Genomic DNA, 19,978 nt, shown 5'->3' on the forward strand with positions numbered 1-19,978 from the left:
GGAACAAAGGCATAAACAATGAGCTGGATATGTTCAATGATGGATAATTCCATTTGGTTAGAACTAAGATATAAAATTGGAAGTGTCTATTGGGGCTAAATGCCAGAACACCACAGAAATAAAAATATTCACACAGTGTGGTAAATTACCAGTTTCTTGGGACAAAAACCAAAGTAGATAAACCATTTACTTTCTGAAATATTTTCTGCAAAATGAATGCATTAAATTCCACCTTCCAAGACCAGCACGGTGGTGCCCACCTGTAATCCCAGAGGCTCTTGAGGCTGAGGCAGGAGGATCTCGAGTTCAAAGCCAGTCTCACCAATGGCGAGGCACTAAGCAACTCAGTGAGACCCTGTCTCTAAATAAAATACAAAATAGGACTGGGGATGTGGCTCAGTGGTCAAGTGCCCCTGAGTTTTATCCTTGGTGTCTCCTCCCCCCTCCTCAAAAAAAAAAAAATCCATATTCCATGTGGTTTTGCAAATAACACCAAGGTTTCTATACCTGAATTATCATGGTTTACCCTCAGGTCACCTTTGGAAAGATACCCACTGTAGTGTTTATATTATTGTCCAACTCCCACTGCATGATACAAAGACAGGATTTGGTCAAGGTTTTACCTTCTGGGCCAAAGCCAGTGCTTCTACCCCCTCCCTTTCCTTCCTCTCTTGTCCTTAGCTATAGCTTGCAAATGCCATTTGCAAGCAAGTGCTTCAAGCCAGATATGGCTTTTCCTGTACTGCACATTCCTTAAGGAGGGGTGCAGGGTGAGTAGGGGAACCTTCTTCCACATCATGCCTTTAATTAAAAAACCTTTGAAGAAAGTTTGAACTGGCTAATTTTCAGGGATATTAACTTGGATATTAGAAGTGATATTATTTATCTTCCAAGGACAATTGGAGTATTCCATTCTCTCACAAATGAGAAAATGACCCTGTACAGTCCAGAGTAGGATCTTCATAAAATTATCCTCACAATCAGCCAGAGAAAGCAATTAACATCCCAAAATGAGCTTTAAGGTAAGACTGAAAACTCAGTCAGGCAAGGTCATGATTGTGACTGTGTTTGCCATACTATTAAATTTGCCCTTTTCAGTAGTAGCTTAATTCTGGGAAATAGACAAGAATACTGGAAAATGCCATAAAAATAATGGACAATGTGTGACATGATCTAGATGTTTACTGCAGGTATAATCCAGTTTCTTGGCTACAAGATTTTGGGCTTGGTTTCCTGTAATGTTGGCTCAAAATATTTTGATAACACCATGTTCTTATGATAGTAGTAATTGGAGTACAATGTTAGTAACTGAATCTTTGATATCCATGGAGAATTTTAGAGGGTTTCACTGCCCTGGGCATCACTCAAAAGGCACCTGTGAAGTTACTTACATATTGGTATCTTCCTCTGACAAAATAGTGAGGACTTGGCTGTGTCATGATTTTAGTGATTTTTAAGAACATGAAGCAATGTATTCCTGCTAAGTCCAGAGATAATTGACAAGTCTAAAATTTTCAACAAATTGAACAGGCCTAAAAATGAGAGCTACAGAAAACTCATGGAGAAAATTATAAAATACGTAGTCTCGAAAAGTGTGGTATCCATGGGGACTGGAACTGTAGCTCAGTGGCAGAGTGCTTGCCTAGCTTGTGTGAGGCACTGGGTTCAATCCTTAGCACCACATAAAAATAAACAAATAAAATAAAGGCATTATGTCCATCTACAACTACAAAAAATATTCTTGAAAATGTGTGACATCCTTTGCAAAAAATAGCGATGGTTAATACATTAGCTTCTCCCTTGGATATAAATAATACTGTGTTTCTCTCTTTGAAATTTAAGAGTGGATTTCAGTAGAGTTACTGAAAACTTCAAGGTTCATATTTATTAATCTGTAATGTAGAAATAAAATTGAGGGAAAGACAATATGAACTTTCTTACTTGTTCCACAAAATTCATGCATTATTAATGAAGGCAGATGAGCTTTGAGACCTTCTGAACACGTCCCTTTGTAAAGAACTATTTTAGCAAAGAGGGGATTTAAAACCAGTCTAAACTTTCTTTTCTAGATAAATGAATACAGGGATGTGTAGACAAAAATATAATGTTTTAATACTTTAAATGTTATAACTCTTAGGAACTCAAAAATTTTGTATAATTTGTATAATAATGTTATCTTCAAGGACTGAGTTGAAAATGACTCATTTGGTGATTCTTGAATATATAACTTAAATTATCAGACTATTTAATGTTTTTCTAATCATATACCTGAAACTCACACATCCATTATAATTCATTTTACTGATTATAACTCAGTGATAACCTTAAACTGTTGGATATAAATAGCTTTCTACTTAAGTAGAAATCACTTTCTACTTAGGTAGAATAAAGAATTTCCAAAGCTAGTGCGATTTGTACTCGATATTTCTGGTATAAATTTTACTTATTGAAGAATACATTGAAAAAAATAGCAATTTGGTTTTGTTGACTCCCACATATTCTTTTAACCCCCAAACACCCTTTTCCACTTTCCACTTGATGTTTCAAAACTTATGAGTTCTTCCCTGTGATATTAAACTATTAATTATTCACAAATTAATTATCTGTGTGAGCTCTTTGTATAACTAACTCGATCACCTTCCACCTCATTTGTGTTTTGCTGTATGTATGCAAACTGTATTTATGAGGGTAAAAATAGGTGTTAAAGGAAAAACATATAATGCATTGTCATGTCAGTCATACATTGGTTTTAGATTGTCACTCTTTTGGTATGAGCCCTTTCAGAAACACTTTCCATTAGTTGAGGTTGAGAATGTAACACCCTAAAATCTGAAAACCATCAATTTAAAACTATTATAAGAACTCTGTTGACAAATGGAATGGCTGATTAGTTGGCTCATTCATTCATTTCTCCCTTCATTATCTCAGTTAATCAACACCCCCTCCCAATGATTGTGCTTGGTGCAGGAGATTCAAGAATGGTCTTGGCCTTTACCAGCCTGGAGTGTGACTGAGTAGAAAGGCTAGTTTAGATTCTTGCACATGTTATGGGATTCACAGCATGACCATGAAGATACAAGTGTACTGAAAAAGTGATTGTTGACCTACTAAGACATGAATTTGATTTCACAACTCTAACTGCTTTTGTGGTTTCTGTTGTTTAGAGGATTGCCTTGCTCAGTGTGGCAAAGATTGCAGATCCTATTGCTGCGATGGGACCACGCCCTACTGTTGCTCCTACTACGCCTACATTGGGAACATTCTCTCGTGAGTACTGCTCACATTTGGCAATATTGATGTTGTTGGGTTATGTTTTCAAGCGTACTAAATTAAAGATATGGCTTAAAAAATTTAAGATCAGTTGCTTATTTTGATACTGGGGATTGAACCCAGATGCATTTTACCACTGAGTTACATCCAAGCCCTTTAAAAAAAAAAATCATCTAAATTTATTAATTATTTTTTTTTTGTGGAACTGGTGATTAAACACAGGTGCACTCCACCACTGAGCTTCCTACCCAGCCCTTTTTATTTTACTTTATTTTTTTTATTTTGAGATAGGATCTACCTAAGTTGCTGAGGATCTTGCTAAGTTGCTGAGGCTGGTCTTTAACTTGCCATCCTCCTGCCTCAGCCTCCCAAGTTGCTGGAATTCCAAGTATGCACCACCACACCTGGCCCATGTGGGAATTTTTGGTGTGATGGGGATGTTTCACACCATGTTGTGGTATATTAAATGACTATACATAAGTCAGTGCTTGGAACTATCCATTTACAATTGGTACATTTTATTGTAAAGCTGCCTCAAAATGGTAGATGAGAAACATAATATAATTGGTTATTAGCATAAAATCTTTACTGGAGATATTAAGCACTGATCATTACCTAGTATTTTGTATTATTTGACAAAATGGACAAGTTAGTATAAATTGAAATTAGAAAAGAGTTAAAAATGATAGTTTTAGGGTTGGAGATAAAGCTCAGTTGGTAGTAGTGCTTTCCTCACATGCACAAGTCCCTGGGTTCAATCCCCAGCACCACCAAAAAAAAAAAAAAAAAGATTGCTTTGTTTCTTAATTATGTGTACTAAATAATGTTTTAAGTAGATCTTATGTAGTTTAAATATTGTCCATGATATGTTTTCATCTGCTGTGGTGAAGGATTTATAAGTTAACATTTGTTATTTAATTATGGCAGGTTTACTTTGCCATCCAGGTATTAATTGTCTAATGCATCCAGTAGATATCAGGGGGAAGAGAGATTATGAATAAAAAGCTGTTGAGATACAAAATATCAATTCTCTGCATAATACTCAGAAAACAGTTTCAGGAACAAAGTTTAGAGGCCAAGATAAGATATGAGTGAGTCATGTAAAATCAAACCACACACATACACACACACACACACACACAAACACATACACACACATTATGAAAACAGGTACCTGCAGGATGTGTTAAGTATTTCACCATAACAAATTAAGAATGTATTTTAGAGCTGCTTCCAAACAAAGGGAAATGAGGAACCAGGACCTGCCTTCAGGATTGAGCTTTTGGAAGAGTATGTGTCAGTCCTCTGCCCGTTAACTGAGATAAAGAAGGTAGAGAATTAGAAATTAAAAATTTTCTTGAGTCAAAATCCCCATGGCTTTCAGATGGTAGCAGTGGTCTGGCTGCCAACCTCTTGTTTTGCTTTTCAAGTGAATGTTGGAGTGTTCCCAGTCTGCTTAACTCGTGCCCTTTGAAGACCAAGTGGAAATGGGAAATATTAGGCACTAAGTCACCTTGCCCAGCTATTTTAGGGATGTGACATTGAGCAGGCTTATAACACATCCTCCATTTCCTGAAAATAGAAAACCTGCCACCACAGGAACTTTCTAGAACCAACACTGGGGATCAAATTCTTTTGAATATGGCTTTAAAAAATAAGTCATACTTTCAGATACTTTTGAAGACCATGCACAAACGTCAATATATGCAATTTAAGTATTCTTTGAAAATGCAAATAAACTCTAAATGAATATTTGAATTTTCCCTCATGGAAGATTTGGTAGGAAAAGAGAGTTAAACACATCTTCTGCCTTAGAAAACTGTCAGAATGATTTTCACATGAATTTATCAGTTGCTGTTTACAGTTGTATATTTTTAGAATTTAAAGTAATTTAAAATCACTTATTAACAGATTAGAAATTTATTTTTGAGTAATCTCCACATGCCAGATGGTACTGTTTCAGGTGAAACCAGCAGATAATACAGATTTGGGGACTTAGGTTCAGAGATTCTGGGATTGTTTAGTCTTGTCTCCTGGCCCATCTCTCTGTCCACTAATTACATTGTGGTGTGCATAGCGCCCCTGTTTCTTACCTCATAGCTACTTGCACTCTGGTAAATATGCATAGAACATGTAATTACTTATTAATCAGAATATTTTTAAAATTTAAATTTGCAAATGTGCTTTATGTGTGATTTACATTTGCAATCAAATCCATACTCTGATGATGCAGGCTCTAACTAAATTCACCTTTTGATTACAGTAAATCATTAGTTGCATTTCATGTATTTATTTGGGTTATTAGGACCATGTACTCATTATGTTTAGGGAAAAAAATAATTGTGTTTTGGAAAGGAAAATAAACACAGATGGCATTATATTTCAGGCAGTTAAAATTGAACTTTCTGTTCAAAATAGAAGCCATTGACTGTATCCCTTGCTAAACAATTTCTAGCCAAAAAAAGAAAGAGAGAGAGAGAGACTTTAAAGTGTTTTCCCCACTGGATAAAAAAGAATGCATTTTCAGGATTTCCAGTTATTGTTTAACATTTGAAAAGAGCTCTTAACTCCACCCAAAGCTTTATTTTATTTTTTTTAAGTTGTGGGAGGGTGGGAGAGGTTCAGTAGTTAGAAAATAATCAATTCTAAGAATACTTCCAAGAGTCTCTTTCATGCACAATTTTCAAATATTGCCATTTTGGAACTCAGAAACTATGCTCTTCCTCTTTCAAGCATCCAGACCACATTCCTGGCCAAAAAAAAAAAAAATCAGTTTAATGATGTTAACAGAAAGTTAAATTTTTGTGGTTATCATAGTAATAAAGAAAAAAAAAAAAAGCAATGTACAATAAAATGTTAGATATTTTAAATGAGTAATTTTATAATTCACTTTATTTTTCATTTATTTTCAAAGTAAAAATATTGGATAAGTTTAAAATGAGCTAAAAAACAGTAGAGAATATACTTTGACATATTTTGGACTGTTCCTAAGTTGGTAAAGTTTGGTTCACATGACTCTTCTTGCTGAGGTCACCCGGAAGCCAACCTAGTTATCAGAGTTGAGAGATATTCAGCCCTTGATTCTGTTTACTTCACCTGATTTCACTCTTTTGCAAACTAATCATTAAGATTCACTTTTAAAGAAATTATAGGAGCCGACTTCCATTATTTTTTAGTTGAAAAGTTTTCTTTTACTCAGTTTCCCCCTTCTTTTAGGATATTTTCTATACCAAACATGAGTTACTTTGGGCAGATAAATTCAGGACCCACACCTCAATTTTGTTTCTTGTTTCCCTGAGGAATTTTTAAATTTACTTCTGTCTCCTGAAAACCTTTCAAAATTAAACTTAAAAAATAGAATACCTACTTTTGGTCCTTCCAGTCACAGATACTGACTTCTATATAGGAGAATAATGTTATCTTCCAGAATTTAAGAATAATTTTTATACTCATTGGCATATATTATTTAATCAGTTAATTATTTATAAATGCACATAGAGTGCTTATTACCATGGCATAGCTGGACAAGGTCCTGGGGTCCAAAGATGAATAAATGATACATCTTGACTTCTAAGACCTTGAAATCTAATAAGATAATGTAGCCAAATAATTTTTGAGGTAATCCATGAAGTGTTATTGAAGGACCAGAGAGAAAACAGCCCAGCCTGCTTGTGTGTATGTGTCTGAGTGTGAGTGTGTATGTATATGTGTGTGTGTGTGTGTATTTAGAATGAAATGTTTAGAGAAGCTTCAGAAAAGGCATTTGATCAGAGTTTTGAAGGAAGAGTAGGAATTTGTATAGATTCACAGTGAAAAAGGGAAGTGTATTCCAGACAGAGAGGCTCCTATATACAAAGGCATAGATAGAAGGAAGGAAGTGATCAGTTGGGAAAAACCCATGTTATTCAGCTTAGTTAAAGGGGGGAGGTTAAAATCTGACTATAACATGGGAATAACTGGGTCAGATACAAGATAGATTATTTTTTAAAAGTTAATTAATTTATTTTTACATACATGACAATAGTGGAATGCATTATACTCATTATTACCCATTTATAGCACAATTTTTCTTAACTCTGTATATAAAGTAGGTTCTTAACAACATACTTTTATTGGCCATTCCTACCAAAATTCCAAAGAAATAATTCAGTCTTTTTCTGATAAAACTAGCCATCTGGTTTATGCAGGAAGCATGCATTCCTAGACACCACTTAGAACCCTACACAAAGGTGAGCAGGCTCCAAGCTCTTATTTACTCCATAGATGAAAAGTTTAGAATGTAAACTTTGAGATGTTAGATTATTTGGAAGATTTTATATGGCAAATGTGCAACCTTGTAATTTTTTCTTAAATTTAAGAGATTGTTGACCAGGAGGACAATTACTTGAACATTTAGAAGCATTTGGTATGCTTAAAAATGAGAATTTGGGCCAAGTTGAGAAATAAACAATTTACCACCAGATTGATTCTCAAACATTCATTCAGCAACTCTTCTCCATGAAAGATGAAATACTCTGTGATGAATATGAAAAGGACATTTACATTTTTGCTGCTGATGGAATTTAATTGACATTTCCTAGAGTGTGGATCCACAGTAAAGACATAGTGTATGAAGTACTTTTTAAAATTGGTAGAAGTCAGGGGAAGAAAGGGTGCATCTGAGTGGTTAATTACTGTTATCTAATGGGACAAAAATAAAAACAGGACTGTCCTATAAATTAAAGTATTCTGCCATGTGAATAAGAGAATAATTGAATAATTTTAAATATGAACTAGAATTTGACTGTTTTGGACACAATGAGCCAGATGACAAGATACAAGTTTTAATTCACTAACTCAAAAATAGATTTTAGCTTTTCTAATTTGCCATTGTGAAATGCTGATCTGTCTAAGGATTCTTCAGAGCACCATCTGGTCATCATAAAAACCCCCATGGGGGAAAAAAATCAAGAGGAAGAACTAATAATGGAGATCCTGGTGGGATTAAGTTTCTTTTCTTTTCAATGAAATGTGAAAGATGTATTACCCACAGTTTTGCAAAGACAGTTAATAAATATCACAACTGTGATTTTAGAGCCAGGCTGTGCATGAAAGCAAAGCTGGAATAAAAGATAAAGGTTTCATATTTTCAAATGACACTTGAATCCTATGATCATTAACTGAGTGTTCTGAATTAAACACAGGAGGGTACTAAAACACTGACAGAAACAATGCATTTTAACAGAGCTTAGGCATTCATTAAAGACATCATTTAAATTAAAATAATTTTAGTCTTAGACATGGGGAAAAAAACTCTGAAGAATACATACTGAGTGAATCAAAGTTTGTGGGATTTTTTTGGTTGTTGTTTTAATAATGGCACAAAGATAAGTAACTAATATGATGTTTACAAAATACAAACTTGATTTAAAATGTACAATAACAGGTTTGATATAAGAAGGTGGTCAGGGGCTGGGGATGTAGCTCAGTGGTAAAGCACTAGCCTGGCATATGCAACACCTCAACCACAAACAAAAGGAAGAAGGTTGGTGGTTCTCAGGAGACACAAAATTGCATCTTATAGGTTATTTTCAGTAAGAACAAATAAAAATGTGTTGCATCTAAAGCTTCTCTCCATCAGATTTATAGTGTATCCTAATTGCCTAACCCCTGTGGAAAACACAGTATGCAGTTGAACCAGTGAGGAGGATCTTTAACTTCAACATTAGGACCTGTAAAGTCTTCTAGGAGAAGAGTAATTTTAAGATCCAACTTGGATAGAAAAACAATTAATAAAATTCATCAGTCAGAATAAAACACTTAGGAAACCCAGAAAATTAAAAAAAAAATGTTTAAACTAAGAGATATCTTTAAAAAACAGAACAAAAAATAAAACCCCACTTAACCTTGAACACTATGCTCAGTGGCAGGACAGTGAAACCCTTCCCTTTCAAGATAGCAGTAGGACCAGCTAGTGTCTCTCACCACTGCTGTTCATCATAGTACTGAAAACCCTGGCAGGTGCAATCGACAGGACACGTATAAAGACAGGTAGAAGGAATTGGAAAGGAAGAAACTAAATTGCTGTTACTTACAAATGATATAATTGTCAATACTCTTCAGGTTATAAAACTAATAATAGAATTCACTGTGATGACAGGTTACAAGGCCAGTGCACAAAAATTCGTTTATCTCTATATGCTAACAATGCTGATTAGAAAATGTACTCTGTGTGTATGTGTGTGTGTGTGTGTATGCACTGTATATAATATACATGCATATATATATATAAACAAGTCTCAAATACAATATAAGTAATCTAATAATATATGCTTGGCATTTATGTAATAATCCAAATACATAAAAATTTCAGGGTATGAAGAGAAATCTAAAGACATTGAGAAGTATATATAAATTATGGATAGGAATGGTGTAATGATGTCAGTGCTGGGATACGTCACTTACTCCTGAACTATCTGCAAATTCCATGTAATTCAATCAAAATCCACAGAATATTTTTTACCAAATTTGAAAGACTAGGCTTAAAACTTATGTGAGATAATAAAGGGCCCAGAAAAGTGAGGATAGCTATGAAAAAAGAGCAAGATAAGAAGACATGCCTCTTAGATGGTAAGGTTTATTATAAAGTTATAGAAAATAAATTGTGCCATACTGGATCACAGATAAACCAAAAATAATACAGAGCTTACAGATGACTTATACATGGGGGAGCTTGATAGGTAACACAAATAGCATAAAAATCAATAGAGATGGATGGGTTATTAAATAAATGATGCTAAAAGTATTAGCTACTCTTTGAATAAACATTAAACTAGATTAGTCCATTTCTCTGCATCCAAAATCCATTCTTATCGAACTAATTACATAAATTCAAAAATCAACTATTTATAATATTTAAAAAGGGGAATATTACAATATATGCTTTATGTTTTAAAAAGTTGAAACAGAATTTAGAGTGTTTTCACTCTATGAAAATAATAATTATCTGTGTAGATATGTTTAACCTATATGTACTATAAAATGTATACATGTATGAAACATCACGATACCCAATTAATATGTGCAATTTTTATGTTTTTATGTATAATATCAGAAAAACAGTTTTTAAAGCAAACAAAAAAAAGAAAGAATGGCATTATAGTGTCTGGATAGAAAGGTTTCTAAAAAATGAATAAATAAAAAGCACAAATAGTAAAAGTAGAGATATACTAAAAATCATTGAACTGTACACTTTAAACTGTTGAGTTTTGTGGTATGTGAATTATATCTGTTTTTTTTTTAATGGTGAATATATAGGGCAACTGAATTCCTAGATAGAAGTAAGAGAAAAAAATCCCCACTTGGAGAAGATACTTGTAATTCTTATGATTTACATAAGATTAGTTTCCAGAATACTCAATAGTAAAATGTGCAATTCATATATTTAAAAAAAAAAAAAAACTCATAGGGCAGAATACTGAAGTTCAGGCCATAAACATACAGAAGAGGTACCGCATGGCTACCTGAAGCATGGGAAGCCATTAAAAACGATGAAATGCCTTCTCACACCCATCAGGGGGCTGTCCATATTCCATAATTCTGATAACACCAAGCAAGGTGGTCAAAGCTGAGAGGGTCCCCACAATGCCAAAAGGAGAACATAAACCCTTAAAAATACCTGGAGAGCAATTTGACCCCATCTAGTAAAGGTGAAGATGGCAACCCTTAGAACTTAGCAATAGTTCTTCATTATATCTTTCCTAGAAATTTTCAGACATGCAGGAGGAGACATTTGTAATATTTGTTGACATATTATTTAGAATAATAAAACACTGGAAGCAACGTAAATATCTACCAGAAGAGCATGGATAAATAAATTACAATATATTTGTTCCATGGAAGAGGTAGGTGATTAAAATAAATCAGTGTAAATTAACATATCATTATAGTAAATCTTGAAACTGTAATGCTGTGTAAAAAAAGAGTGAATTAAAGATGAATGTGCACAGCATGCAACATAATTCTGTGTATTATTTATGGAAATGTGCACATGGTAAATGTATGAAGGAGAGAAGGGGTGCACGTGAATTTTAGACTGCCCAGGACTTGAGGGGTGTCCAGGGATAAAGGACTTCATCAGGTACAGATGGCCCTGGGCAAACTGGGACAAATTAGTCACCACAGGGAGAAGCATAAGGCCACATAGTCTTCAACTGTGTAATATTTTATTACTTAAAAAATTGAACAACTGAAGGAAAAATTACAAATTGTTAACATGTAATTAATCTGGTTGGGTATGTAGGTATTTATATGGTTTCTGACTTAAAGGTGGTTCCACTTATGATTTTACTTTATGATGGTGTGAAAGCAGTATGCAGTCACTAGAAATAGTACTTTGGGCCTGTACCCTGACTCATCCCTATAATTCCATCACCTATGGAGGCTAAGGCAGGATGAATCAGAAGTTCCAGTTCAGCCTCAGCAATTTAGCAAGACATTGTCTCAAAATAAAAAGGGCAGGGGATATAGCTCAGGAGTAGAGAACCCCTGGGTTTAATTCACAATACCATCAAAAAATACATGAAAAGAAATAGTACTTCAAATTTTGAATTTTGAACTTTACCAAGCCAGTAATATGCAATACAAAACTCTCATGATGCTGGCCAGTTGCAACAAGTACCCTCTCTGAGCAGCCATGCCATCCCAAGAGGAAGCTATTGACACTCCACGGTGTACTTTGTTTCCAGCATTTGGGGATATGGTGTTGTGTGGTTTTCCATCCCATATTGCCTACAAAATGCTCATCTATGAGAATACATGAGATAGTCACCACTTTGCTATAAAATAGTCTTTGTATTCAATGATGTCACTTGTCTCCAGGCTAATATAAGTGTCCTGAGTATATTTAAGGTAGGTTATGCTAGACTTTAATGTTCTGTTGGTTAGGTGTATTAGAAACATATATATATATATATATATATATATATATATATATATATATATATATATATAGCTTCATATCATTATTGTTGTGGAGCTTCTATGTTTGTAATGCATAATTTGATAGTCCTTGTAATTAAAAAGAGAATAAAGAAATGAAATTTGGATGATGGCTGTCATGCGATCACCTGGACACCTTGTTCATATACAGATTCTCATTTGGTAGGCTTAGGTGGGGCCTGAAATGCTGCACTTCTAACGACTCCCAGACCATACTGGTGCTTCCCATCATGGTGCCATTTGACAGTGTCTTGTGCTACAGGATGAAATGATAGAAGAGCCTGGGACATGTGTACTGAGATGTGAAAAGAACAAGTCCGCGTAATTTCTGAAGTTTCTGTTTGGGATGATTGGGTGGATCACATGCTGAGAACTAATGGAGGATATGCAGGAGGTTCAGAGACTGGAATGGATTCTGCTTTGAGCATATGGGGGGAGGCTGGTAGACTATACATCAATGTCTGTGAGCCTTCACTGGTGGAATGCACCAGTCTGAAGCTGAGTAAAGAACACAGAGCAGCACGTAGAGACTTGGAAGTGAGAAGCCTAAAGCTGCTGGTGGAAAAGATATGGGGAGATGAATAAGCTGTTCTGAAGACAGGCAAAAGAAACAGAACAGCAAGCCAATGATGGAGCTCCAGGACATTCAGCAGCATGCAGTGATGTCTTCCTCTTTCACATTTGGAGGCCATTTCAGCCTCCTTCACCTCTATCAAAACTGATCTGAATACACCTACCATAGTGGTGTGGACAAATGTCCCTATTTTGTTTTATTTGTTTTTGTGTTTAATATTGCATAAAATGTAGGTAGGATTCATTGAATTTCAGTTCATTCTGAATTGCATATGGTACCCTAAAAATTCAGATTAGGTGATGGTCCATCTATATTTAATCTGTGGCTGAAGCAGATCACTTCATATCTGGTCACATATTTGAGGTTTTAGGGGTTCTTTTCATTAGATACAAATCACAGTTATTATTTTATAAGAGAATGTGTGTTTGGTGATGGTAGAGATTCTTAGAATGTAGAGCACTACTATCTACTTAATGTTTTCTCCATCCCAAATGCTTAGAATATGTTTTTTTTTTATTCTTTGGAATAGCACTTATGGCCTAGGTATTATTATTTCTGTCTGTCAAAATGATGATGTTTGGGCTTAGAGTTAAGTAATCATGCAGTTGCACTCAGGTGTGATGGAGTGGGCCAGCATTTAAATGTAGATGTACTTTCTGCTTTACTCACTGACTCCTGATAATTTGAAGGAGGTTTCAAGATGGGCTGAAAGAAGATTGCTATTGTTAGGAAGACCCATACCATGTTTGGGGATAGTCTTTTCTTTCCTTTATTATCTGGACTAAATTCCTTCCTATATGCTGCTATGACAGTATCCTTTCTAGGCCATGTTATTGTAATCCATTTATCCAAGTTTCTAAGTTATGGGTCTGTCCTCTCCTGTTTATGTTCCACACCTGAGAGGACAAGGGAGCCCCTTTGCCAACTCACCATCCAAGCTACAGGGTCTATTGGTCTGAAAGATCCAATGACAAATCATTTACAGGCAGGTCAATCCTGCATTTAAACATGAAAAGCCTGAGATTTTGCAGGGTCTAAATTAATATTCATCATCTGGATAAATATTTGTTTAGACAAGTCAAATCATAATATGAATATGTTATTGGTTTCAGAGACTGTCTTCATAGAATACAGATTAGATGTTATTGCAGAAGAAAAGGTGTGATAGAGTCAGTTGTCACTTTCTAATCACACTGTTTATGATAACTTAAAACCAGACGAGAGGGACTAGAATTGAAATGCCAATTTGATGATCATGATTTAACTTCTTGTCATGTTTCCCAGTGACTGCTCTCTATCAATGAGGCAGTGTGATCTGCCAGCATATGACCATTAAGGCAACAGGCTCCCATGGAACTCTATTCACTTCTATAATTTTTAGAGATGATGTGTATTACTGACAAAATTGAGGAGGGAAATTTTATTATTGATAAAATTGAGGAAGGAAATTTACATACACTCAGTGATTTTTTCCTCCCTTATATTGGGAGAATTCTGGCAGGCAGCTGCAACCCAGAGCACAATGTCTGCCAGCCATCTCCCAACTGCAAAATGTTAGGCTGAACACACCCATAACTAATGAAGATTGCAGAGGGCGATGATAACCTCATAAAGTCTAATAGGATTCCATCCAAAAGTGCCACAGGTAAAAGCCTTAGCTGTTTAACCCATACCAACTCTCTGTGACTCAAGGACAAACACCATCTCTAGTTTCTATATCATTGCTATGGAATGAGGAAGAAGAAAAAAAGACCTTACAGGTAAAGAGAAAAATTTTTTGTACTTTTGCATAAGCCAGACAAGAAATAGAGAAAAACCCTGCACATTACTTCAAATGTATTTCTGTATGCATTCATACTGCCAAAAGGCAAGATGAACTATTTCTCTCTGCTGCATTTTGCTAAAGATAAGTGCTACCTTATCTTTTTTGAAGGCTGATCTTGTGTTATATCTGGTATTTGTAGAAGGAGAAAAATGCTGTATTAACAGTATAGAGTTGGTTGCAAATAACTAACTCTATACTGTTAACACAGCATTTCTCCCTCTACAAACACCTGATATAACACAAGATTAACCTCCAAAATATCACACATAGAAATTGAATTGAGGGGTCTTTTTAAATTTGATTTTTATTAACATTAATTGTACATGTTACTGGGATTCATTGTGATATTTTGCATGCATATAATGTACATTATCAAACCTAGCCTTCCTTTATTCATATCCCCATCCCACTTCCCAATCTCTAGTTAAATGAGTATTCTACATTTAATTTCACAACTTTCAAGTATGAAAGAGAACATGCAGTACTTATTCTTTCTGTATCTGGTTTATTTCACTTAATATGCTGTCCATAGTTCCATCCATTCTGCTGTGAATAACAGGATTTTATTCTTTGCCATGGCTGAATAATATTCCATTTTGTACATATACCACATTTTCTCTATCCATTCTTCCATTGATGGACACCTATGTTGACTCCATCTTTTAGCAATTGTGAACAGTTAGAATATACATTTATCAAAAAAATACTGAAGGCTCTACTTTGAGGTTATCTCAGATAATATCCGTCTTTACATTAAGTAGATAGACCTCACCCTTTTCCAGGTAGAATCAAACAGGAAGCAAATCTTTGATTATATTCTTAATTAATAGTACTTTTATCAACAGGAAGTTGTAAAAGAAAAGCCACAAAGGTTGAGATTCAGAAAAATCAGGTTTGGGTTTCTCTTTTATGCTATGTAAACTTAATTTTTCTTATATCACTGAACCTCAGTTTGCTAATGTATCAAAAGAAAATATTACAAACAACTTTCCTCCTTCTCATAATTGGGCCAATGGATTTATTCATACATAAAAGCTCCTAGTCCTGGCTTTTCAGAATTTTTCTGTCATTGATGAAAACACTGGGCTTTGAAAATATCTGGAATTGGGGAAAAGTGGAAACACAGGAGGAAAGCAACTTCTCCAAGGTCATTTGAAAAGTCTGGAAAGATTGCCACTTCTGGTGAGAGGCACTGTCCCTGGCCCTCTGGACTTCCTCAACAGGAGAATGCCACCTGCTGAACTTGAACACCCCTTCCCTCCCCCCTAGAGAGCACTCTCAGCCTTTCCTGAAACAAATGGCCCTCTTAATCAAATGTGATTGCAGTCTGATAACTGCAAAAGCAGCTAATTAAGTCTGGTGTCCTGCTGCCCAGCAATTGCCAAAAGCATAATACACCCTGAAAAGTCAGGTGCATTAAGTTTACAAATCTGTCGTGCTGCCCTAGGCTGACCCGTGAGTTAGAGAAAACAACTGAGAAACAGAGACAAGTCTAAATGAAAGTACATAAACCTGATTTATGAAGAACCACATACGTAATACCAGCGATCTGGAGGTAATGATTTGCTTTATAGTTTCATTATAAAATTCCAATGAGATCCCTTTTAGAAATTTATTTTATGCACAACTTTTCAGAAATATTTATTTTGCATATGCCTGGCTCATCTGGGAATAATTTGTGCTCACAACAAATGTTCTAACTGCTGGTCATTTCAGTAGTGATCATGGTGCTCTCTAGATAGACGTATGCCTTTTTCATGTGATCGGTTAGAATTGCCCTGATTAAGCTCTTTAAAAACTCTATCAGCAGTTCTCTCAGTGCAAGTCAATGCTTTTAAATTTACAAGAAAAGGGGCAACGACTTGCCTCTGACATTATTGCACATAACCTACATTTGCAACAATCTCCAGTCTGAACATATTTTCAGGGGTAGCAGATAAATGCCAGATGGTGACGCCAAATAAAAAGTCATTGATCAAAGCAGGGACCAAAAGAGGTCTATCGGTTCCAAAGTGACTTTCCTTTCATTCAGCTTGTTGGTGTTACACAGCCGACTGTCAGATGAGCTCTATGTTTTGCTTAGTGTTTGTGAACTGGAAGGGTTGTTTTCCTTCTGCGCAGGATGAAGGAAGCAGCTACTCAGGGCTGTGCAAAGTGAATGGTAGGAAGATGGAGAGCAGAATCCACAGTACTGCCTAACCAGCCTTGACTTCATTAAGTGTTTTCCTTTCTTTACCCGACCATGGACTAAGCAGCACAAAACACATTGGAGGGCATTAAGGCCCGAGAGAGCTACTGGAGGAGCTCTCTAATTTCAGTAAAGTAAGCAAAGGCTCTTCATGCTTCAAGACCCTGGTAGGCATTCTCTGATATTTTACTTTTGTAGTACTAACAGATGGGGTGAATCCCACTGCTTTTTCTTTTCTTTCTATCCTCCTACCACTCCACCATGGATAGGAGCCCATTTGTTGACATATGTATACAGTAGGGTAAATAAAGCCCAACCTTCTGGCCAGAGAACCAGAAAGGGTTGCCCCAGGGAACTAACAGGTGCTCTAGAGATTGTAGAGATGGAAAACTCAGGGAAGGGGCTTCTATAGTTGCTTGTGAATTCCTGGGCTTACCTCCAGTTGCACATGCATGGATCTGACCCTCAACAGCCCACCACAGACCTGAGAACTAAATACAGGTAAGATAACCACAGAGATCCCACAGCAGTAATTGAGTGGTCACACAGGGGGCCCATCTGAACATGACTACAAAGGTTTTGAAAATGGAATTTACATTGAAACCACAACCCACAGAAGTCTGGTTGGAACTTATTGTCTTTAATTGAATCTAATTGATTGCCTTCTAAAACGAAAATATCAAAATTCTCCATAAGCTTCAACAAAAATTAAGTCTCTTAAAGAATTAAAAAGTCCAGATTGCAATTTAATATACTCAGCATAAAAAGAATCAAGGAAATTTTAACTCATAAGTAAGGTGTTAGTCTCACTGACAGCAGTCGGGTGACAGATGTTGCAATTACCTAGTAGAGACTTCAAAGAAGTTATTGTAAAAATGATCCATGAAGTTGCCGCAGTCCGGCTGGCTGGGCAAAATAACCAGGGGGTGATGAGCAACTTGTGTAGATTGATACAGCAGGAGTGGGAGCTGTTTATTGTAGGACTGGAGGGGTATATATACATTCCACACAGCTTATCTTAATTAACATAAACTAGATACAGCAGTCAACCAATAAGGAATCTCCACACTTAATGGCTCACTGGCGTTACTTCACAAACCACTCCCTCTGCCAAAATTCCAGGTGCCCAATTGACTTGTTTACAGACCCTAACATGAAGTAATGGCAAATACTACTGGAAATTAGTGAAACAGCCAAAATTAAAAAAAAAAAGATAAGACAATATGAAATTTTAGAACAATAGCAAAAAATATACAGTAACCAAGGTTTAAAAAAATTCTCTATATGGGCTCCAAGGGAGAATCCTGATGTCAGAGTAAAGAATAAGTGAATTTTAAGACAAATCACTAGAAATTATCTGGTCAGTGAATTATCAAAAAAAAAAAGGAAAAATATAATGGTTGTTGATGTGGGTGATTGGTAGAGCAATGACTGACATGAACATAGATGAGGCCTGGAGTTCATTGTCATCAGAGTCCCAGAGGAGAGGAGGAAGCACATGGTGCTAAATCCGTGCATGGGGCACACACCTGTAATCCCAGAGACTTGGGAAACTTGAAGCAGGAGGATTGCAGGTTTGAGATGGCCTCAGCAACTTAGCAAGAACATATGAGTCTCTGTCTTGAAAATAAAAAAAAATAAAGGACTGAGGATGTCTCTCATTGGTAGAGTGCCCTGGGTATGATCCCCTTTAACAAAAAGGTAAAAAAAATTATGGCGCTCAAAGAATTTGGTGAAATTAGATAACTACAGAGTCAAGAAGCCCCACAAATTCCACAAGGATAAACCAAGAAAACTACGTCTAAATACATTATAGTTAAACTGGTAAAAACCAGAGAAAAGAAATCCTCAAGCAGCCGAGAAAAACAGCATATTACCTATGGGGGAGGTAGGACTTTCATGACTTCATATTTATCATTAGAAACCCTGTTTTTTAAGTGCTGGAAGAATAGAACTATCAATCCCGACCTACATATTCAGTGAAAGTATCCTTCAGAAATAGGAATTAAACATAGACATTCTCAGATTAAGAAAATATGAAACTAGCTGACCTGATCTAAAAGGATTGCTAAAGAAAGTTCTTAAGAAAGAAAGTGAATGATACCAGAATGAAACGTGGAATATTAAAAAGGAAATAAGAGAATTGGTATATGTCTGGGTAAGTATAATGTAGATGATTTTTCTCCTCTTCAGTTCTTTAAGATGCATTTGGCAGCTGAAGTAAAAAATACTGCATTATACTCCTTTCAAAGGGTATCCATGTAATCATTGATGCCTCTCTAGCACCAAAGGGATGTGTTGAGAGATTTAGAAGATAGTGAAGTTTCTATATTCTAAGTAAAGTGATATAAAATCAGTTCAAAGCAATGATAAGTATATATTCTGCAATTCCCCACAGAATCCAATTAAAAAAAAAAACAATGAAAATCTACAGAGCAGTATAGTCAAGGTCACAATAGACAAATTAAAATGGAATATTAATAAATATAAATGTTCATATAGCCAAAGCAAAAACTGGAAAAGGGGATCAAAGGAGTGAAAAACAGGTGGGATAAACAGCAAATTAAGAACAATGACAGATCTAAATTCAAACATATCAATAATTACATTAATAGTCTAACTGGACCAGTTAAAGGACAGAGAATAGACATTTTTTGACGCTGACCAAAATCTACTGATATAGATAAATTAAAAGTCAAAGGATGGGGAATGCCGTGCCATGCCACCATGAACTGAAAGAAAGCTGGAGTGGCCCAACTGATGTAAGATAAAGTTCTGAATATTACCAGAGATAAAGACTGACATAATAGAGTGATACACGGGTCAGTTAATCACAGAGATGTAACAACCCTGGATGTGTATACACCTAAACAGAAAGAGAAGGTTCCTGAAGCAGAAACAGGAAGAACTGAAAGGGGTAATAGATAAGTCCATAATTATGGGAGACTTCTCTCTCAAAAAACAGGATTGATAGAAGTGGTCAAGGGAAAATCAGCAAACATTCAGAAGACCCCAAAGATTCCGTCATTCAGTGGATTGTGGTTGAAATGTTTGAAATGCTCCTCTCAAGCAGAAAGTGACCTTCTCAAGCGCTTTCATGGAACATTCATTAAGACAGACCACAACCAGGGTCACAGAACAG

The 19,978-nt window shown here is 35.6% G+C and overlaps 1 protein-coding gene across 1 annotated transcript in view; it reads left to right on the forward strand.

The window, feature by feature from the left end:
• The window catches only part of Cyyr1 (cysteine and tyrosine rich 1), a 105,996-nt gene that overhangs the window by 2,358 nt on the left and 83,660 nt on the right, over window positions 1-19,978 (forward strand). Inside the window, exon 2 of the mRNA XM_027929001.2 lies at window positions 3,165-3,267. Within this exon, the coding sequence (XP_027784802.2) occupies window positions 3,165-3,267 (103 nt within the window). The remainder of the gene's footprint in view (window positions 1-3,164; window positions 3,268-19,978) is intronic.

Source organism: Marmota flaviventris, chromosome 8 (genome assembly GCF_047511675.1).
Source record: "Marmota flaviventris isolate mMarFla1 chromosome 8, mMarFla1.hap1, whole genome shotgun sequence".
Taxonomy (NCBI): domain Eukaryota; kingdom Metazoa; phylum Chordata; class Mammalia; order Rodentia; family Sciuridae; genus Marmota; species Marmota flaviventris.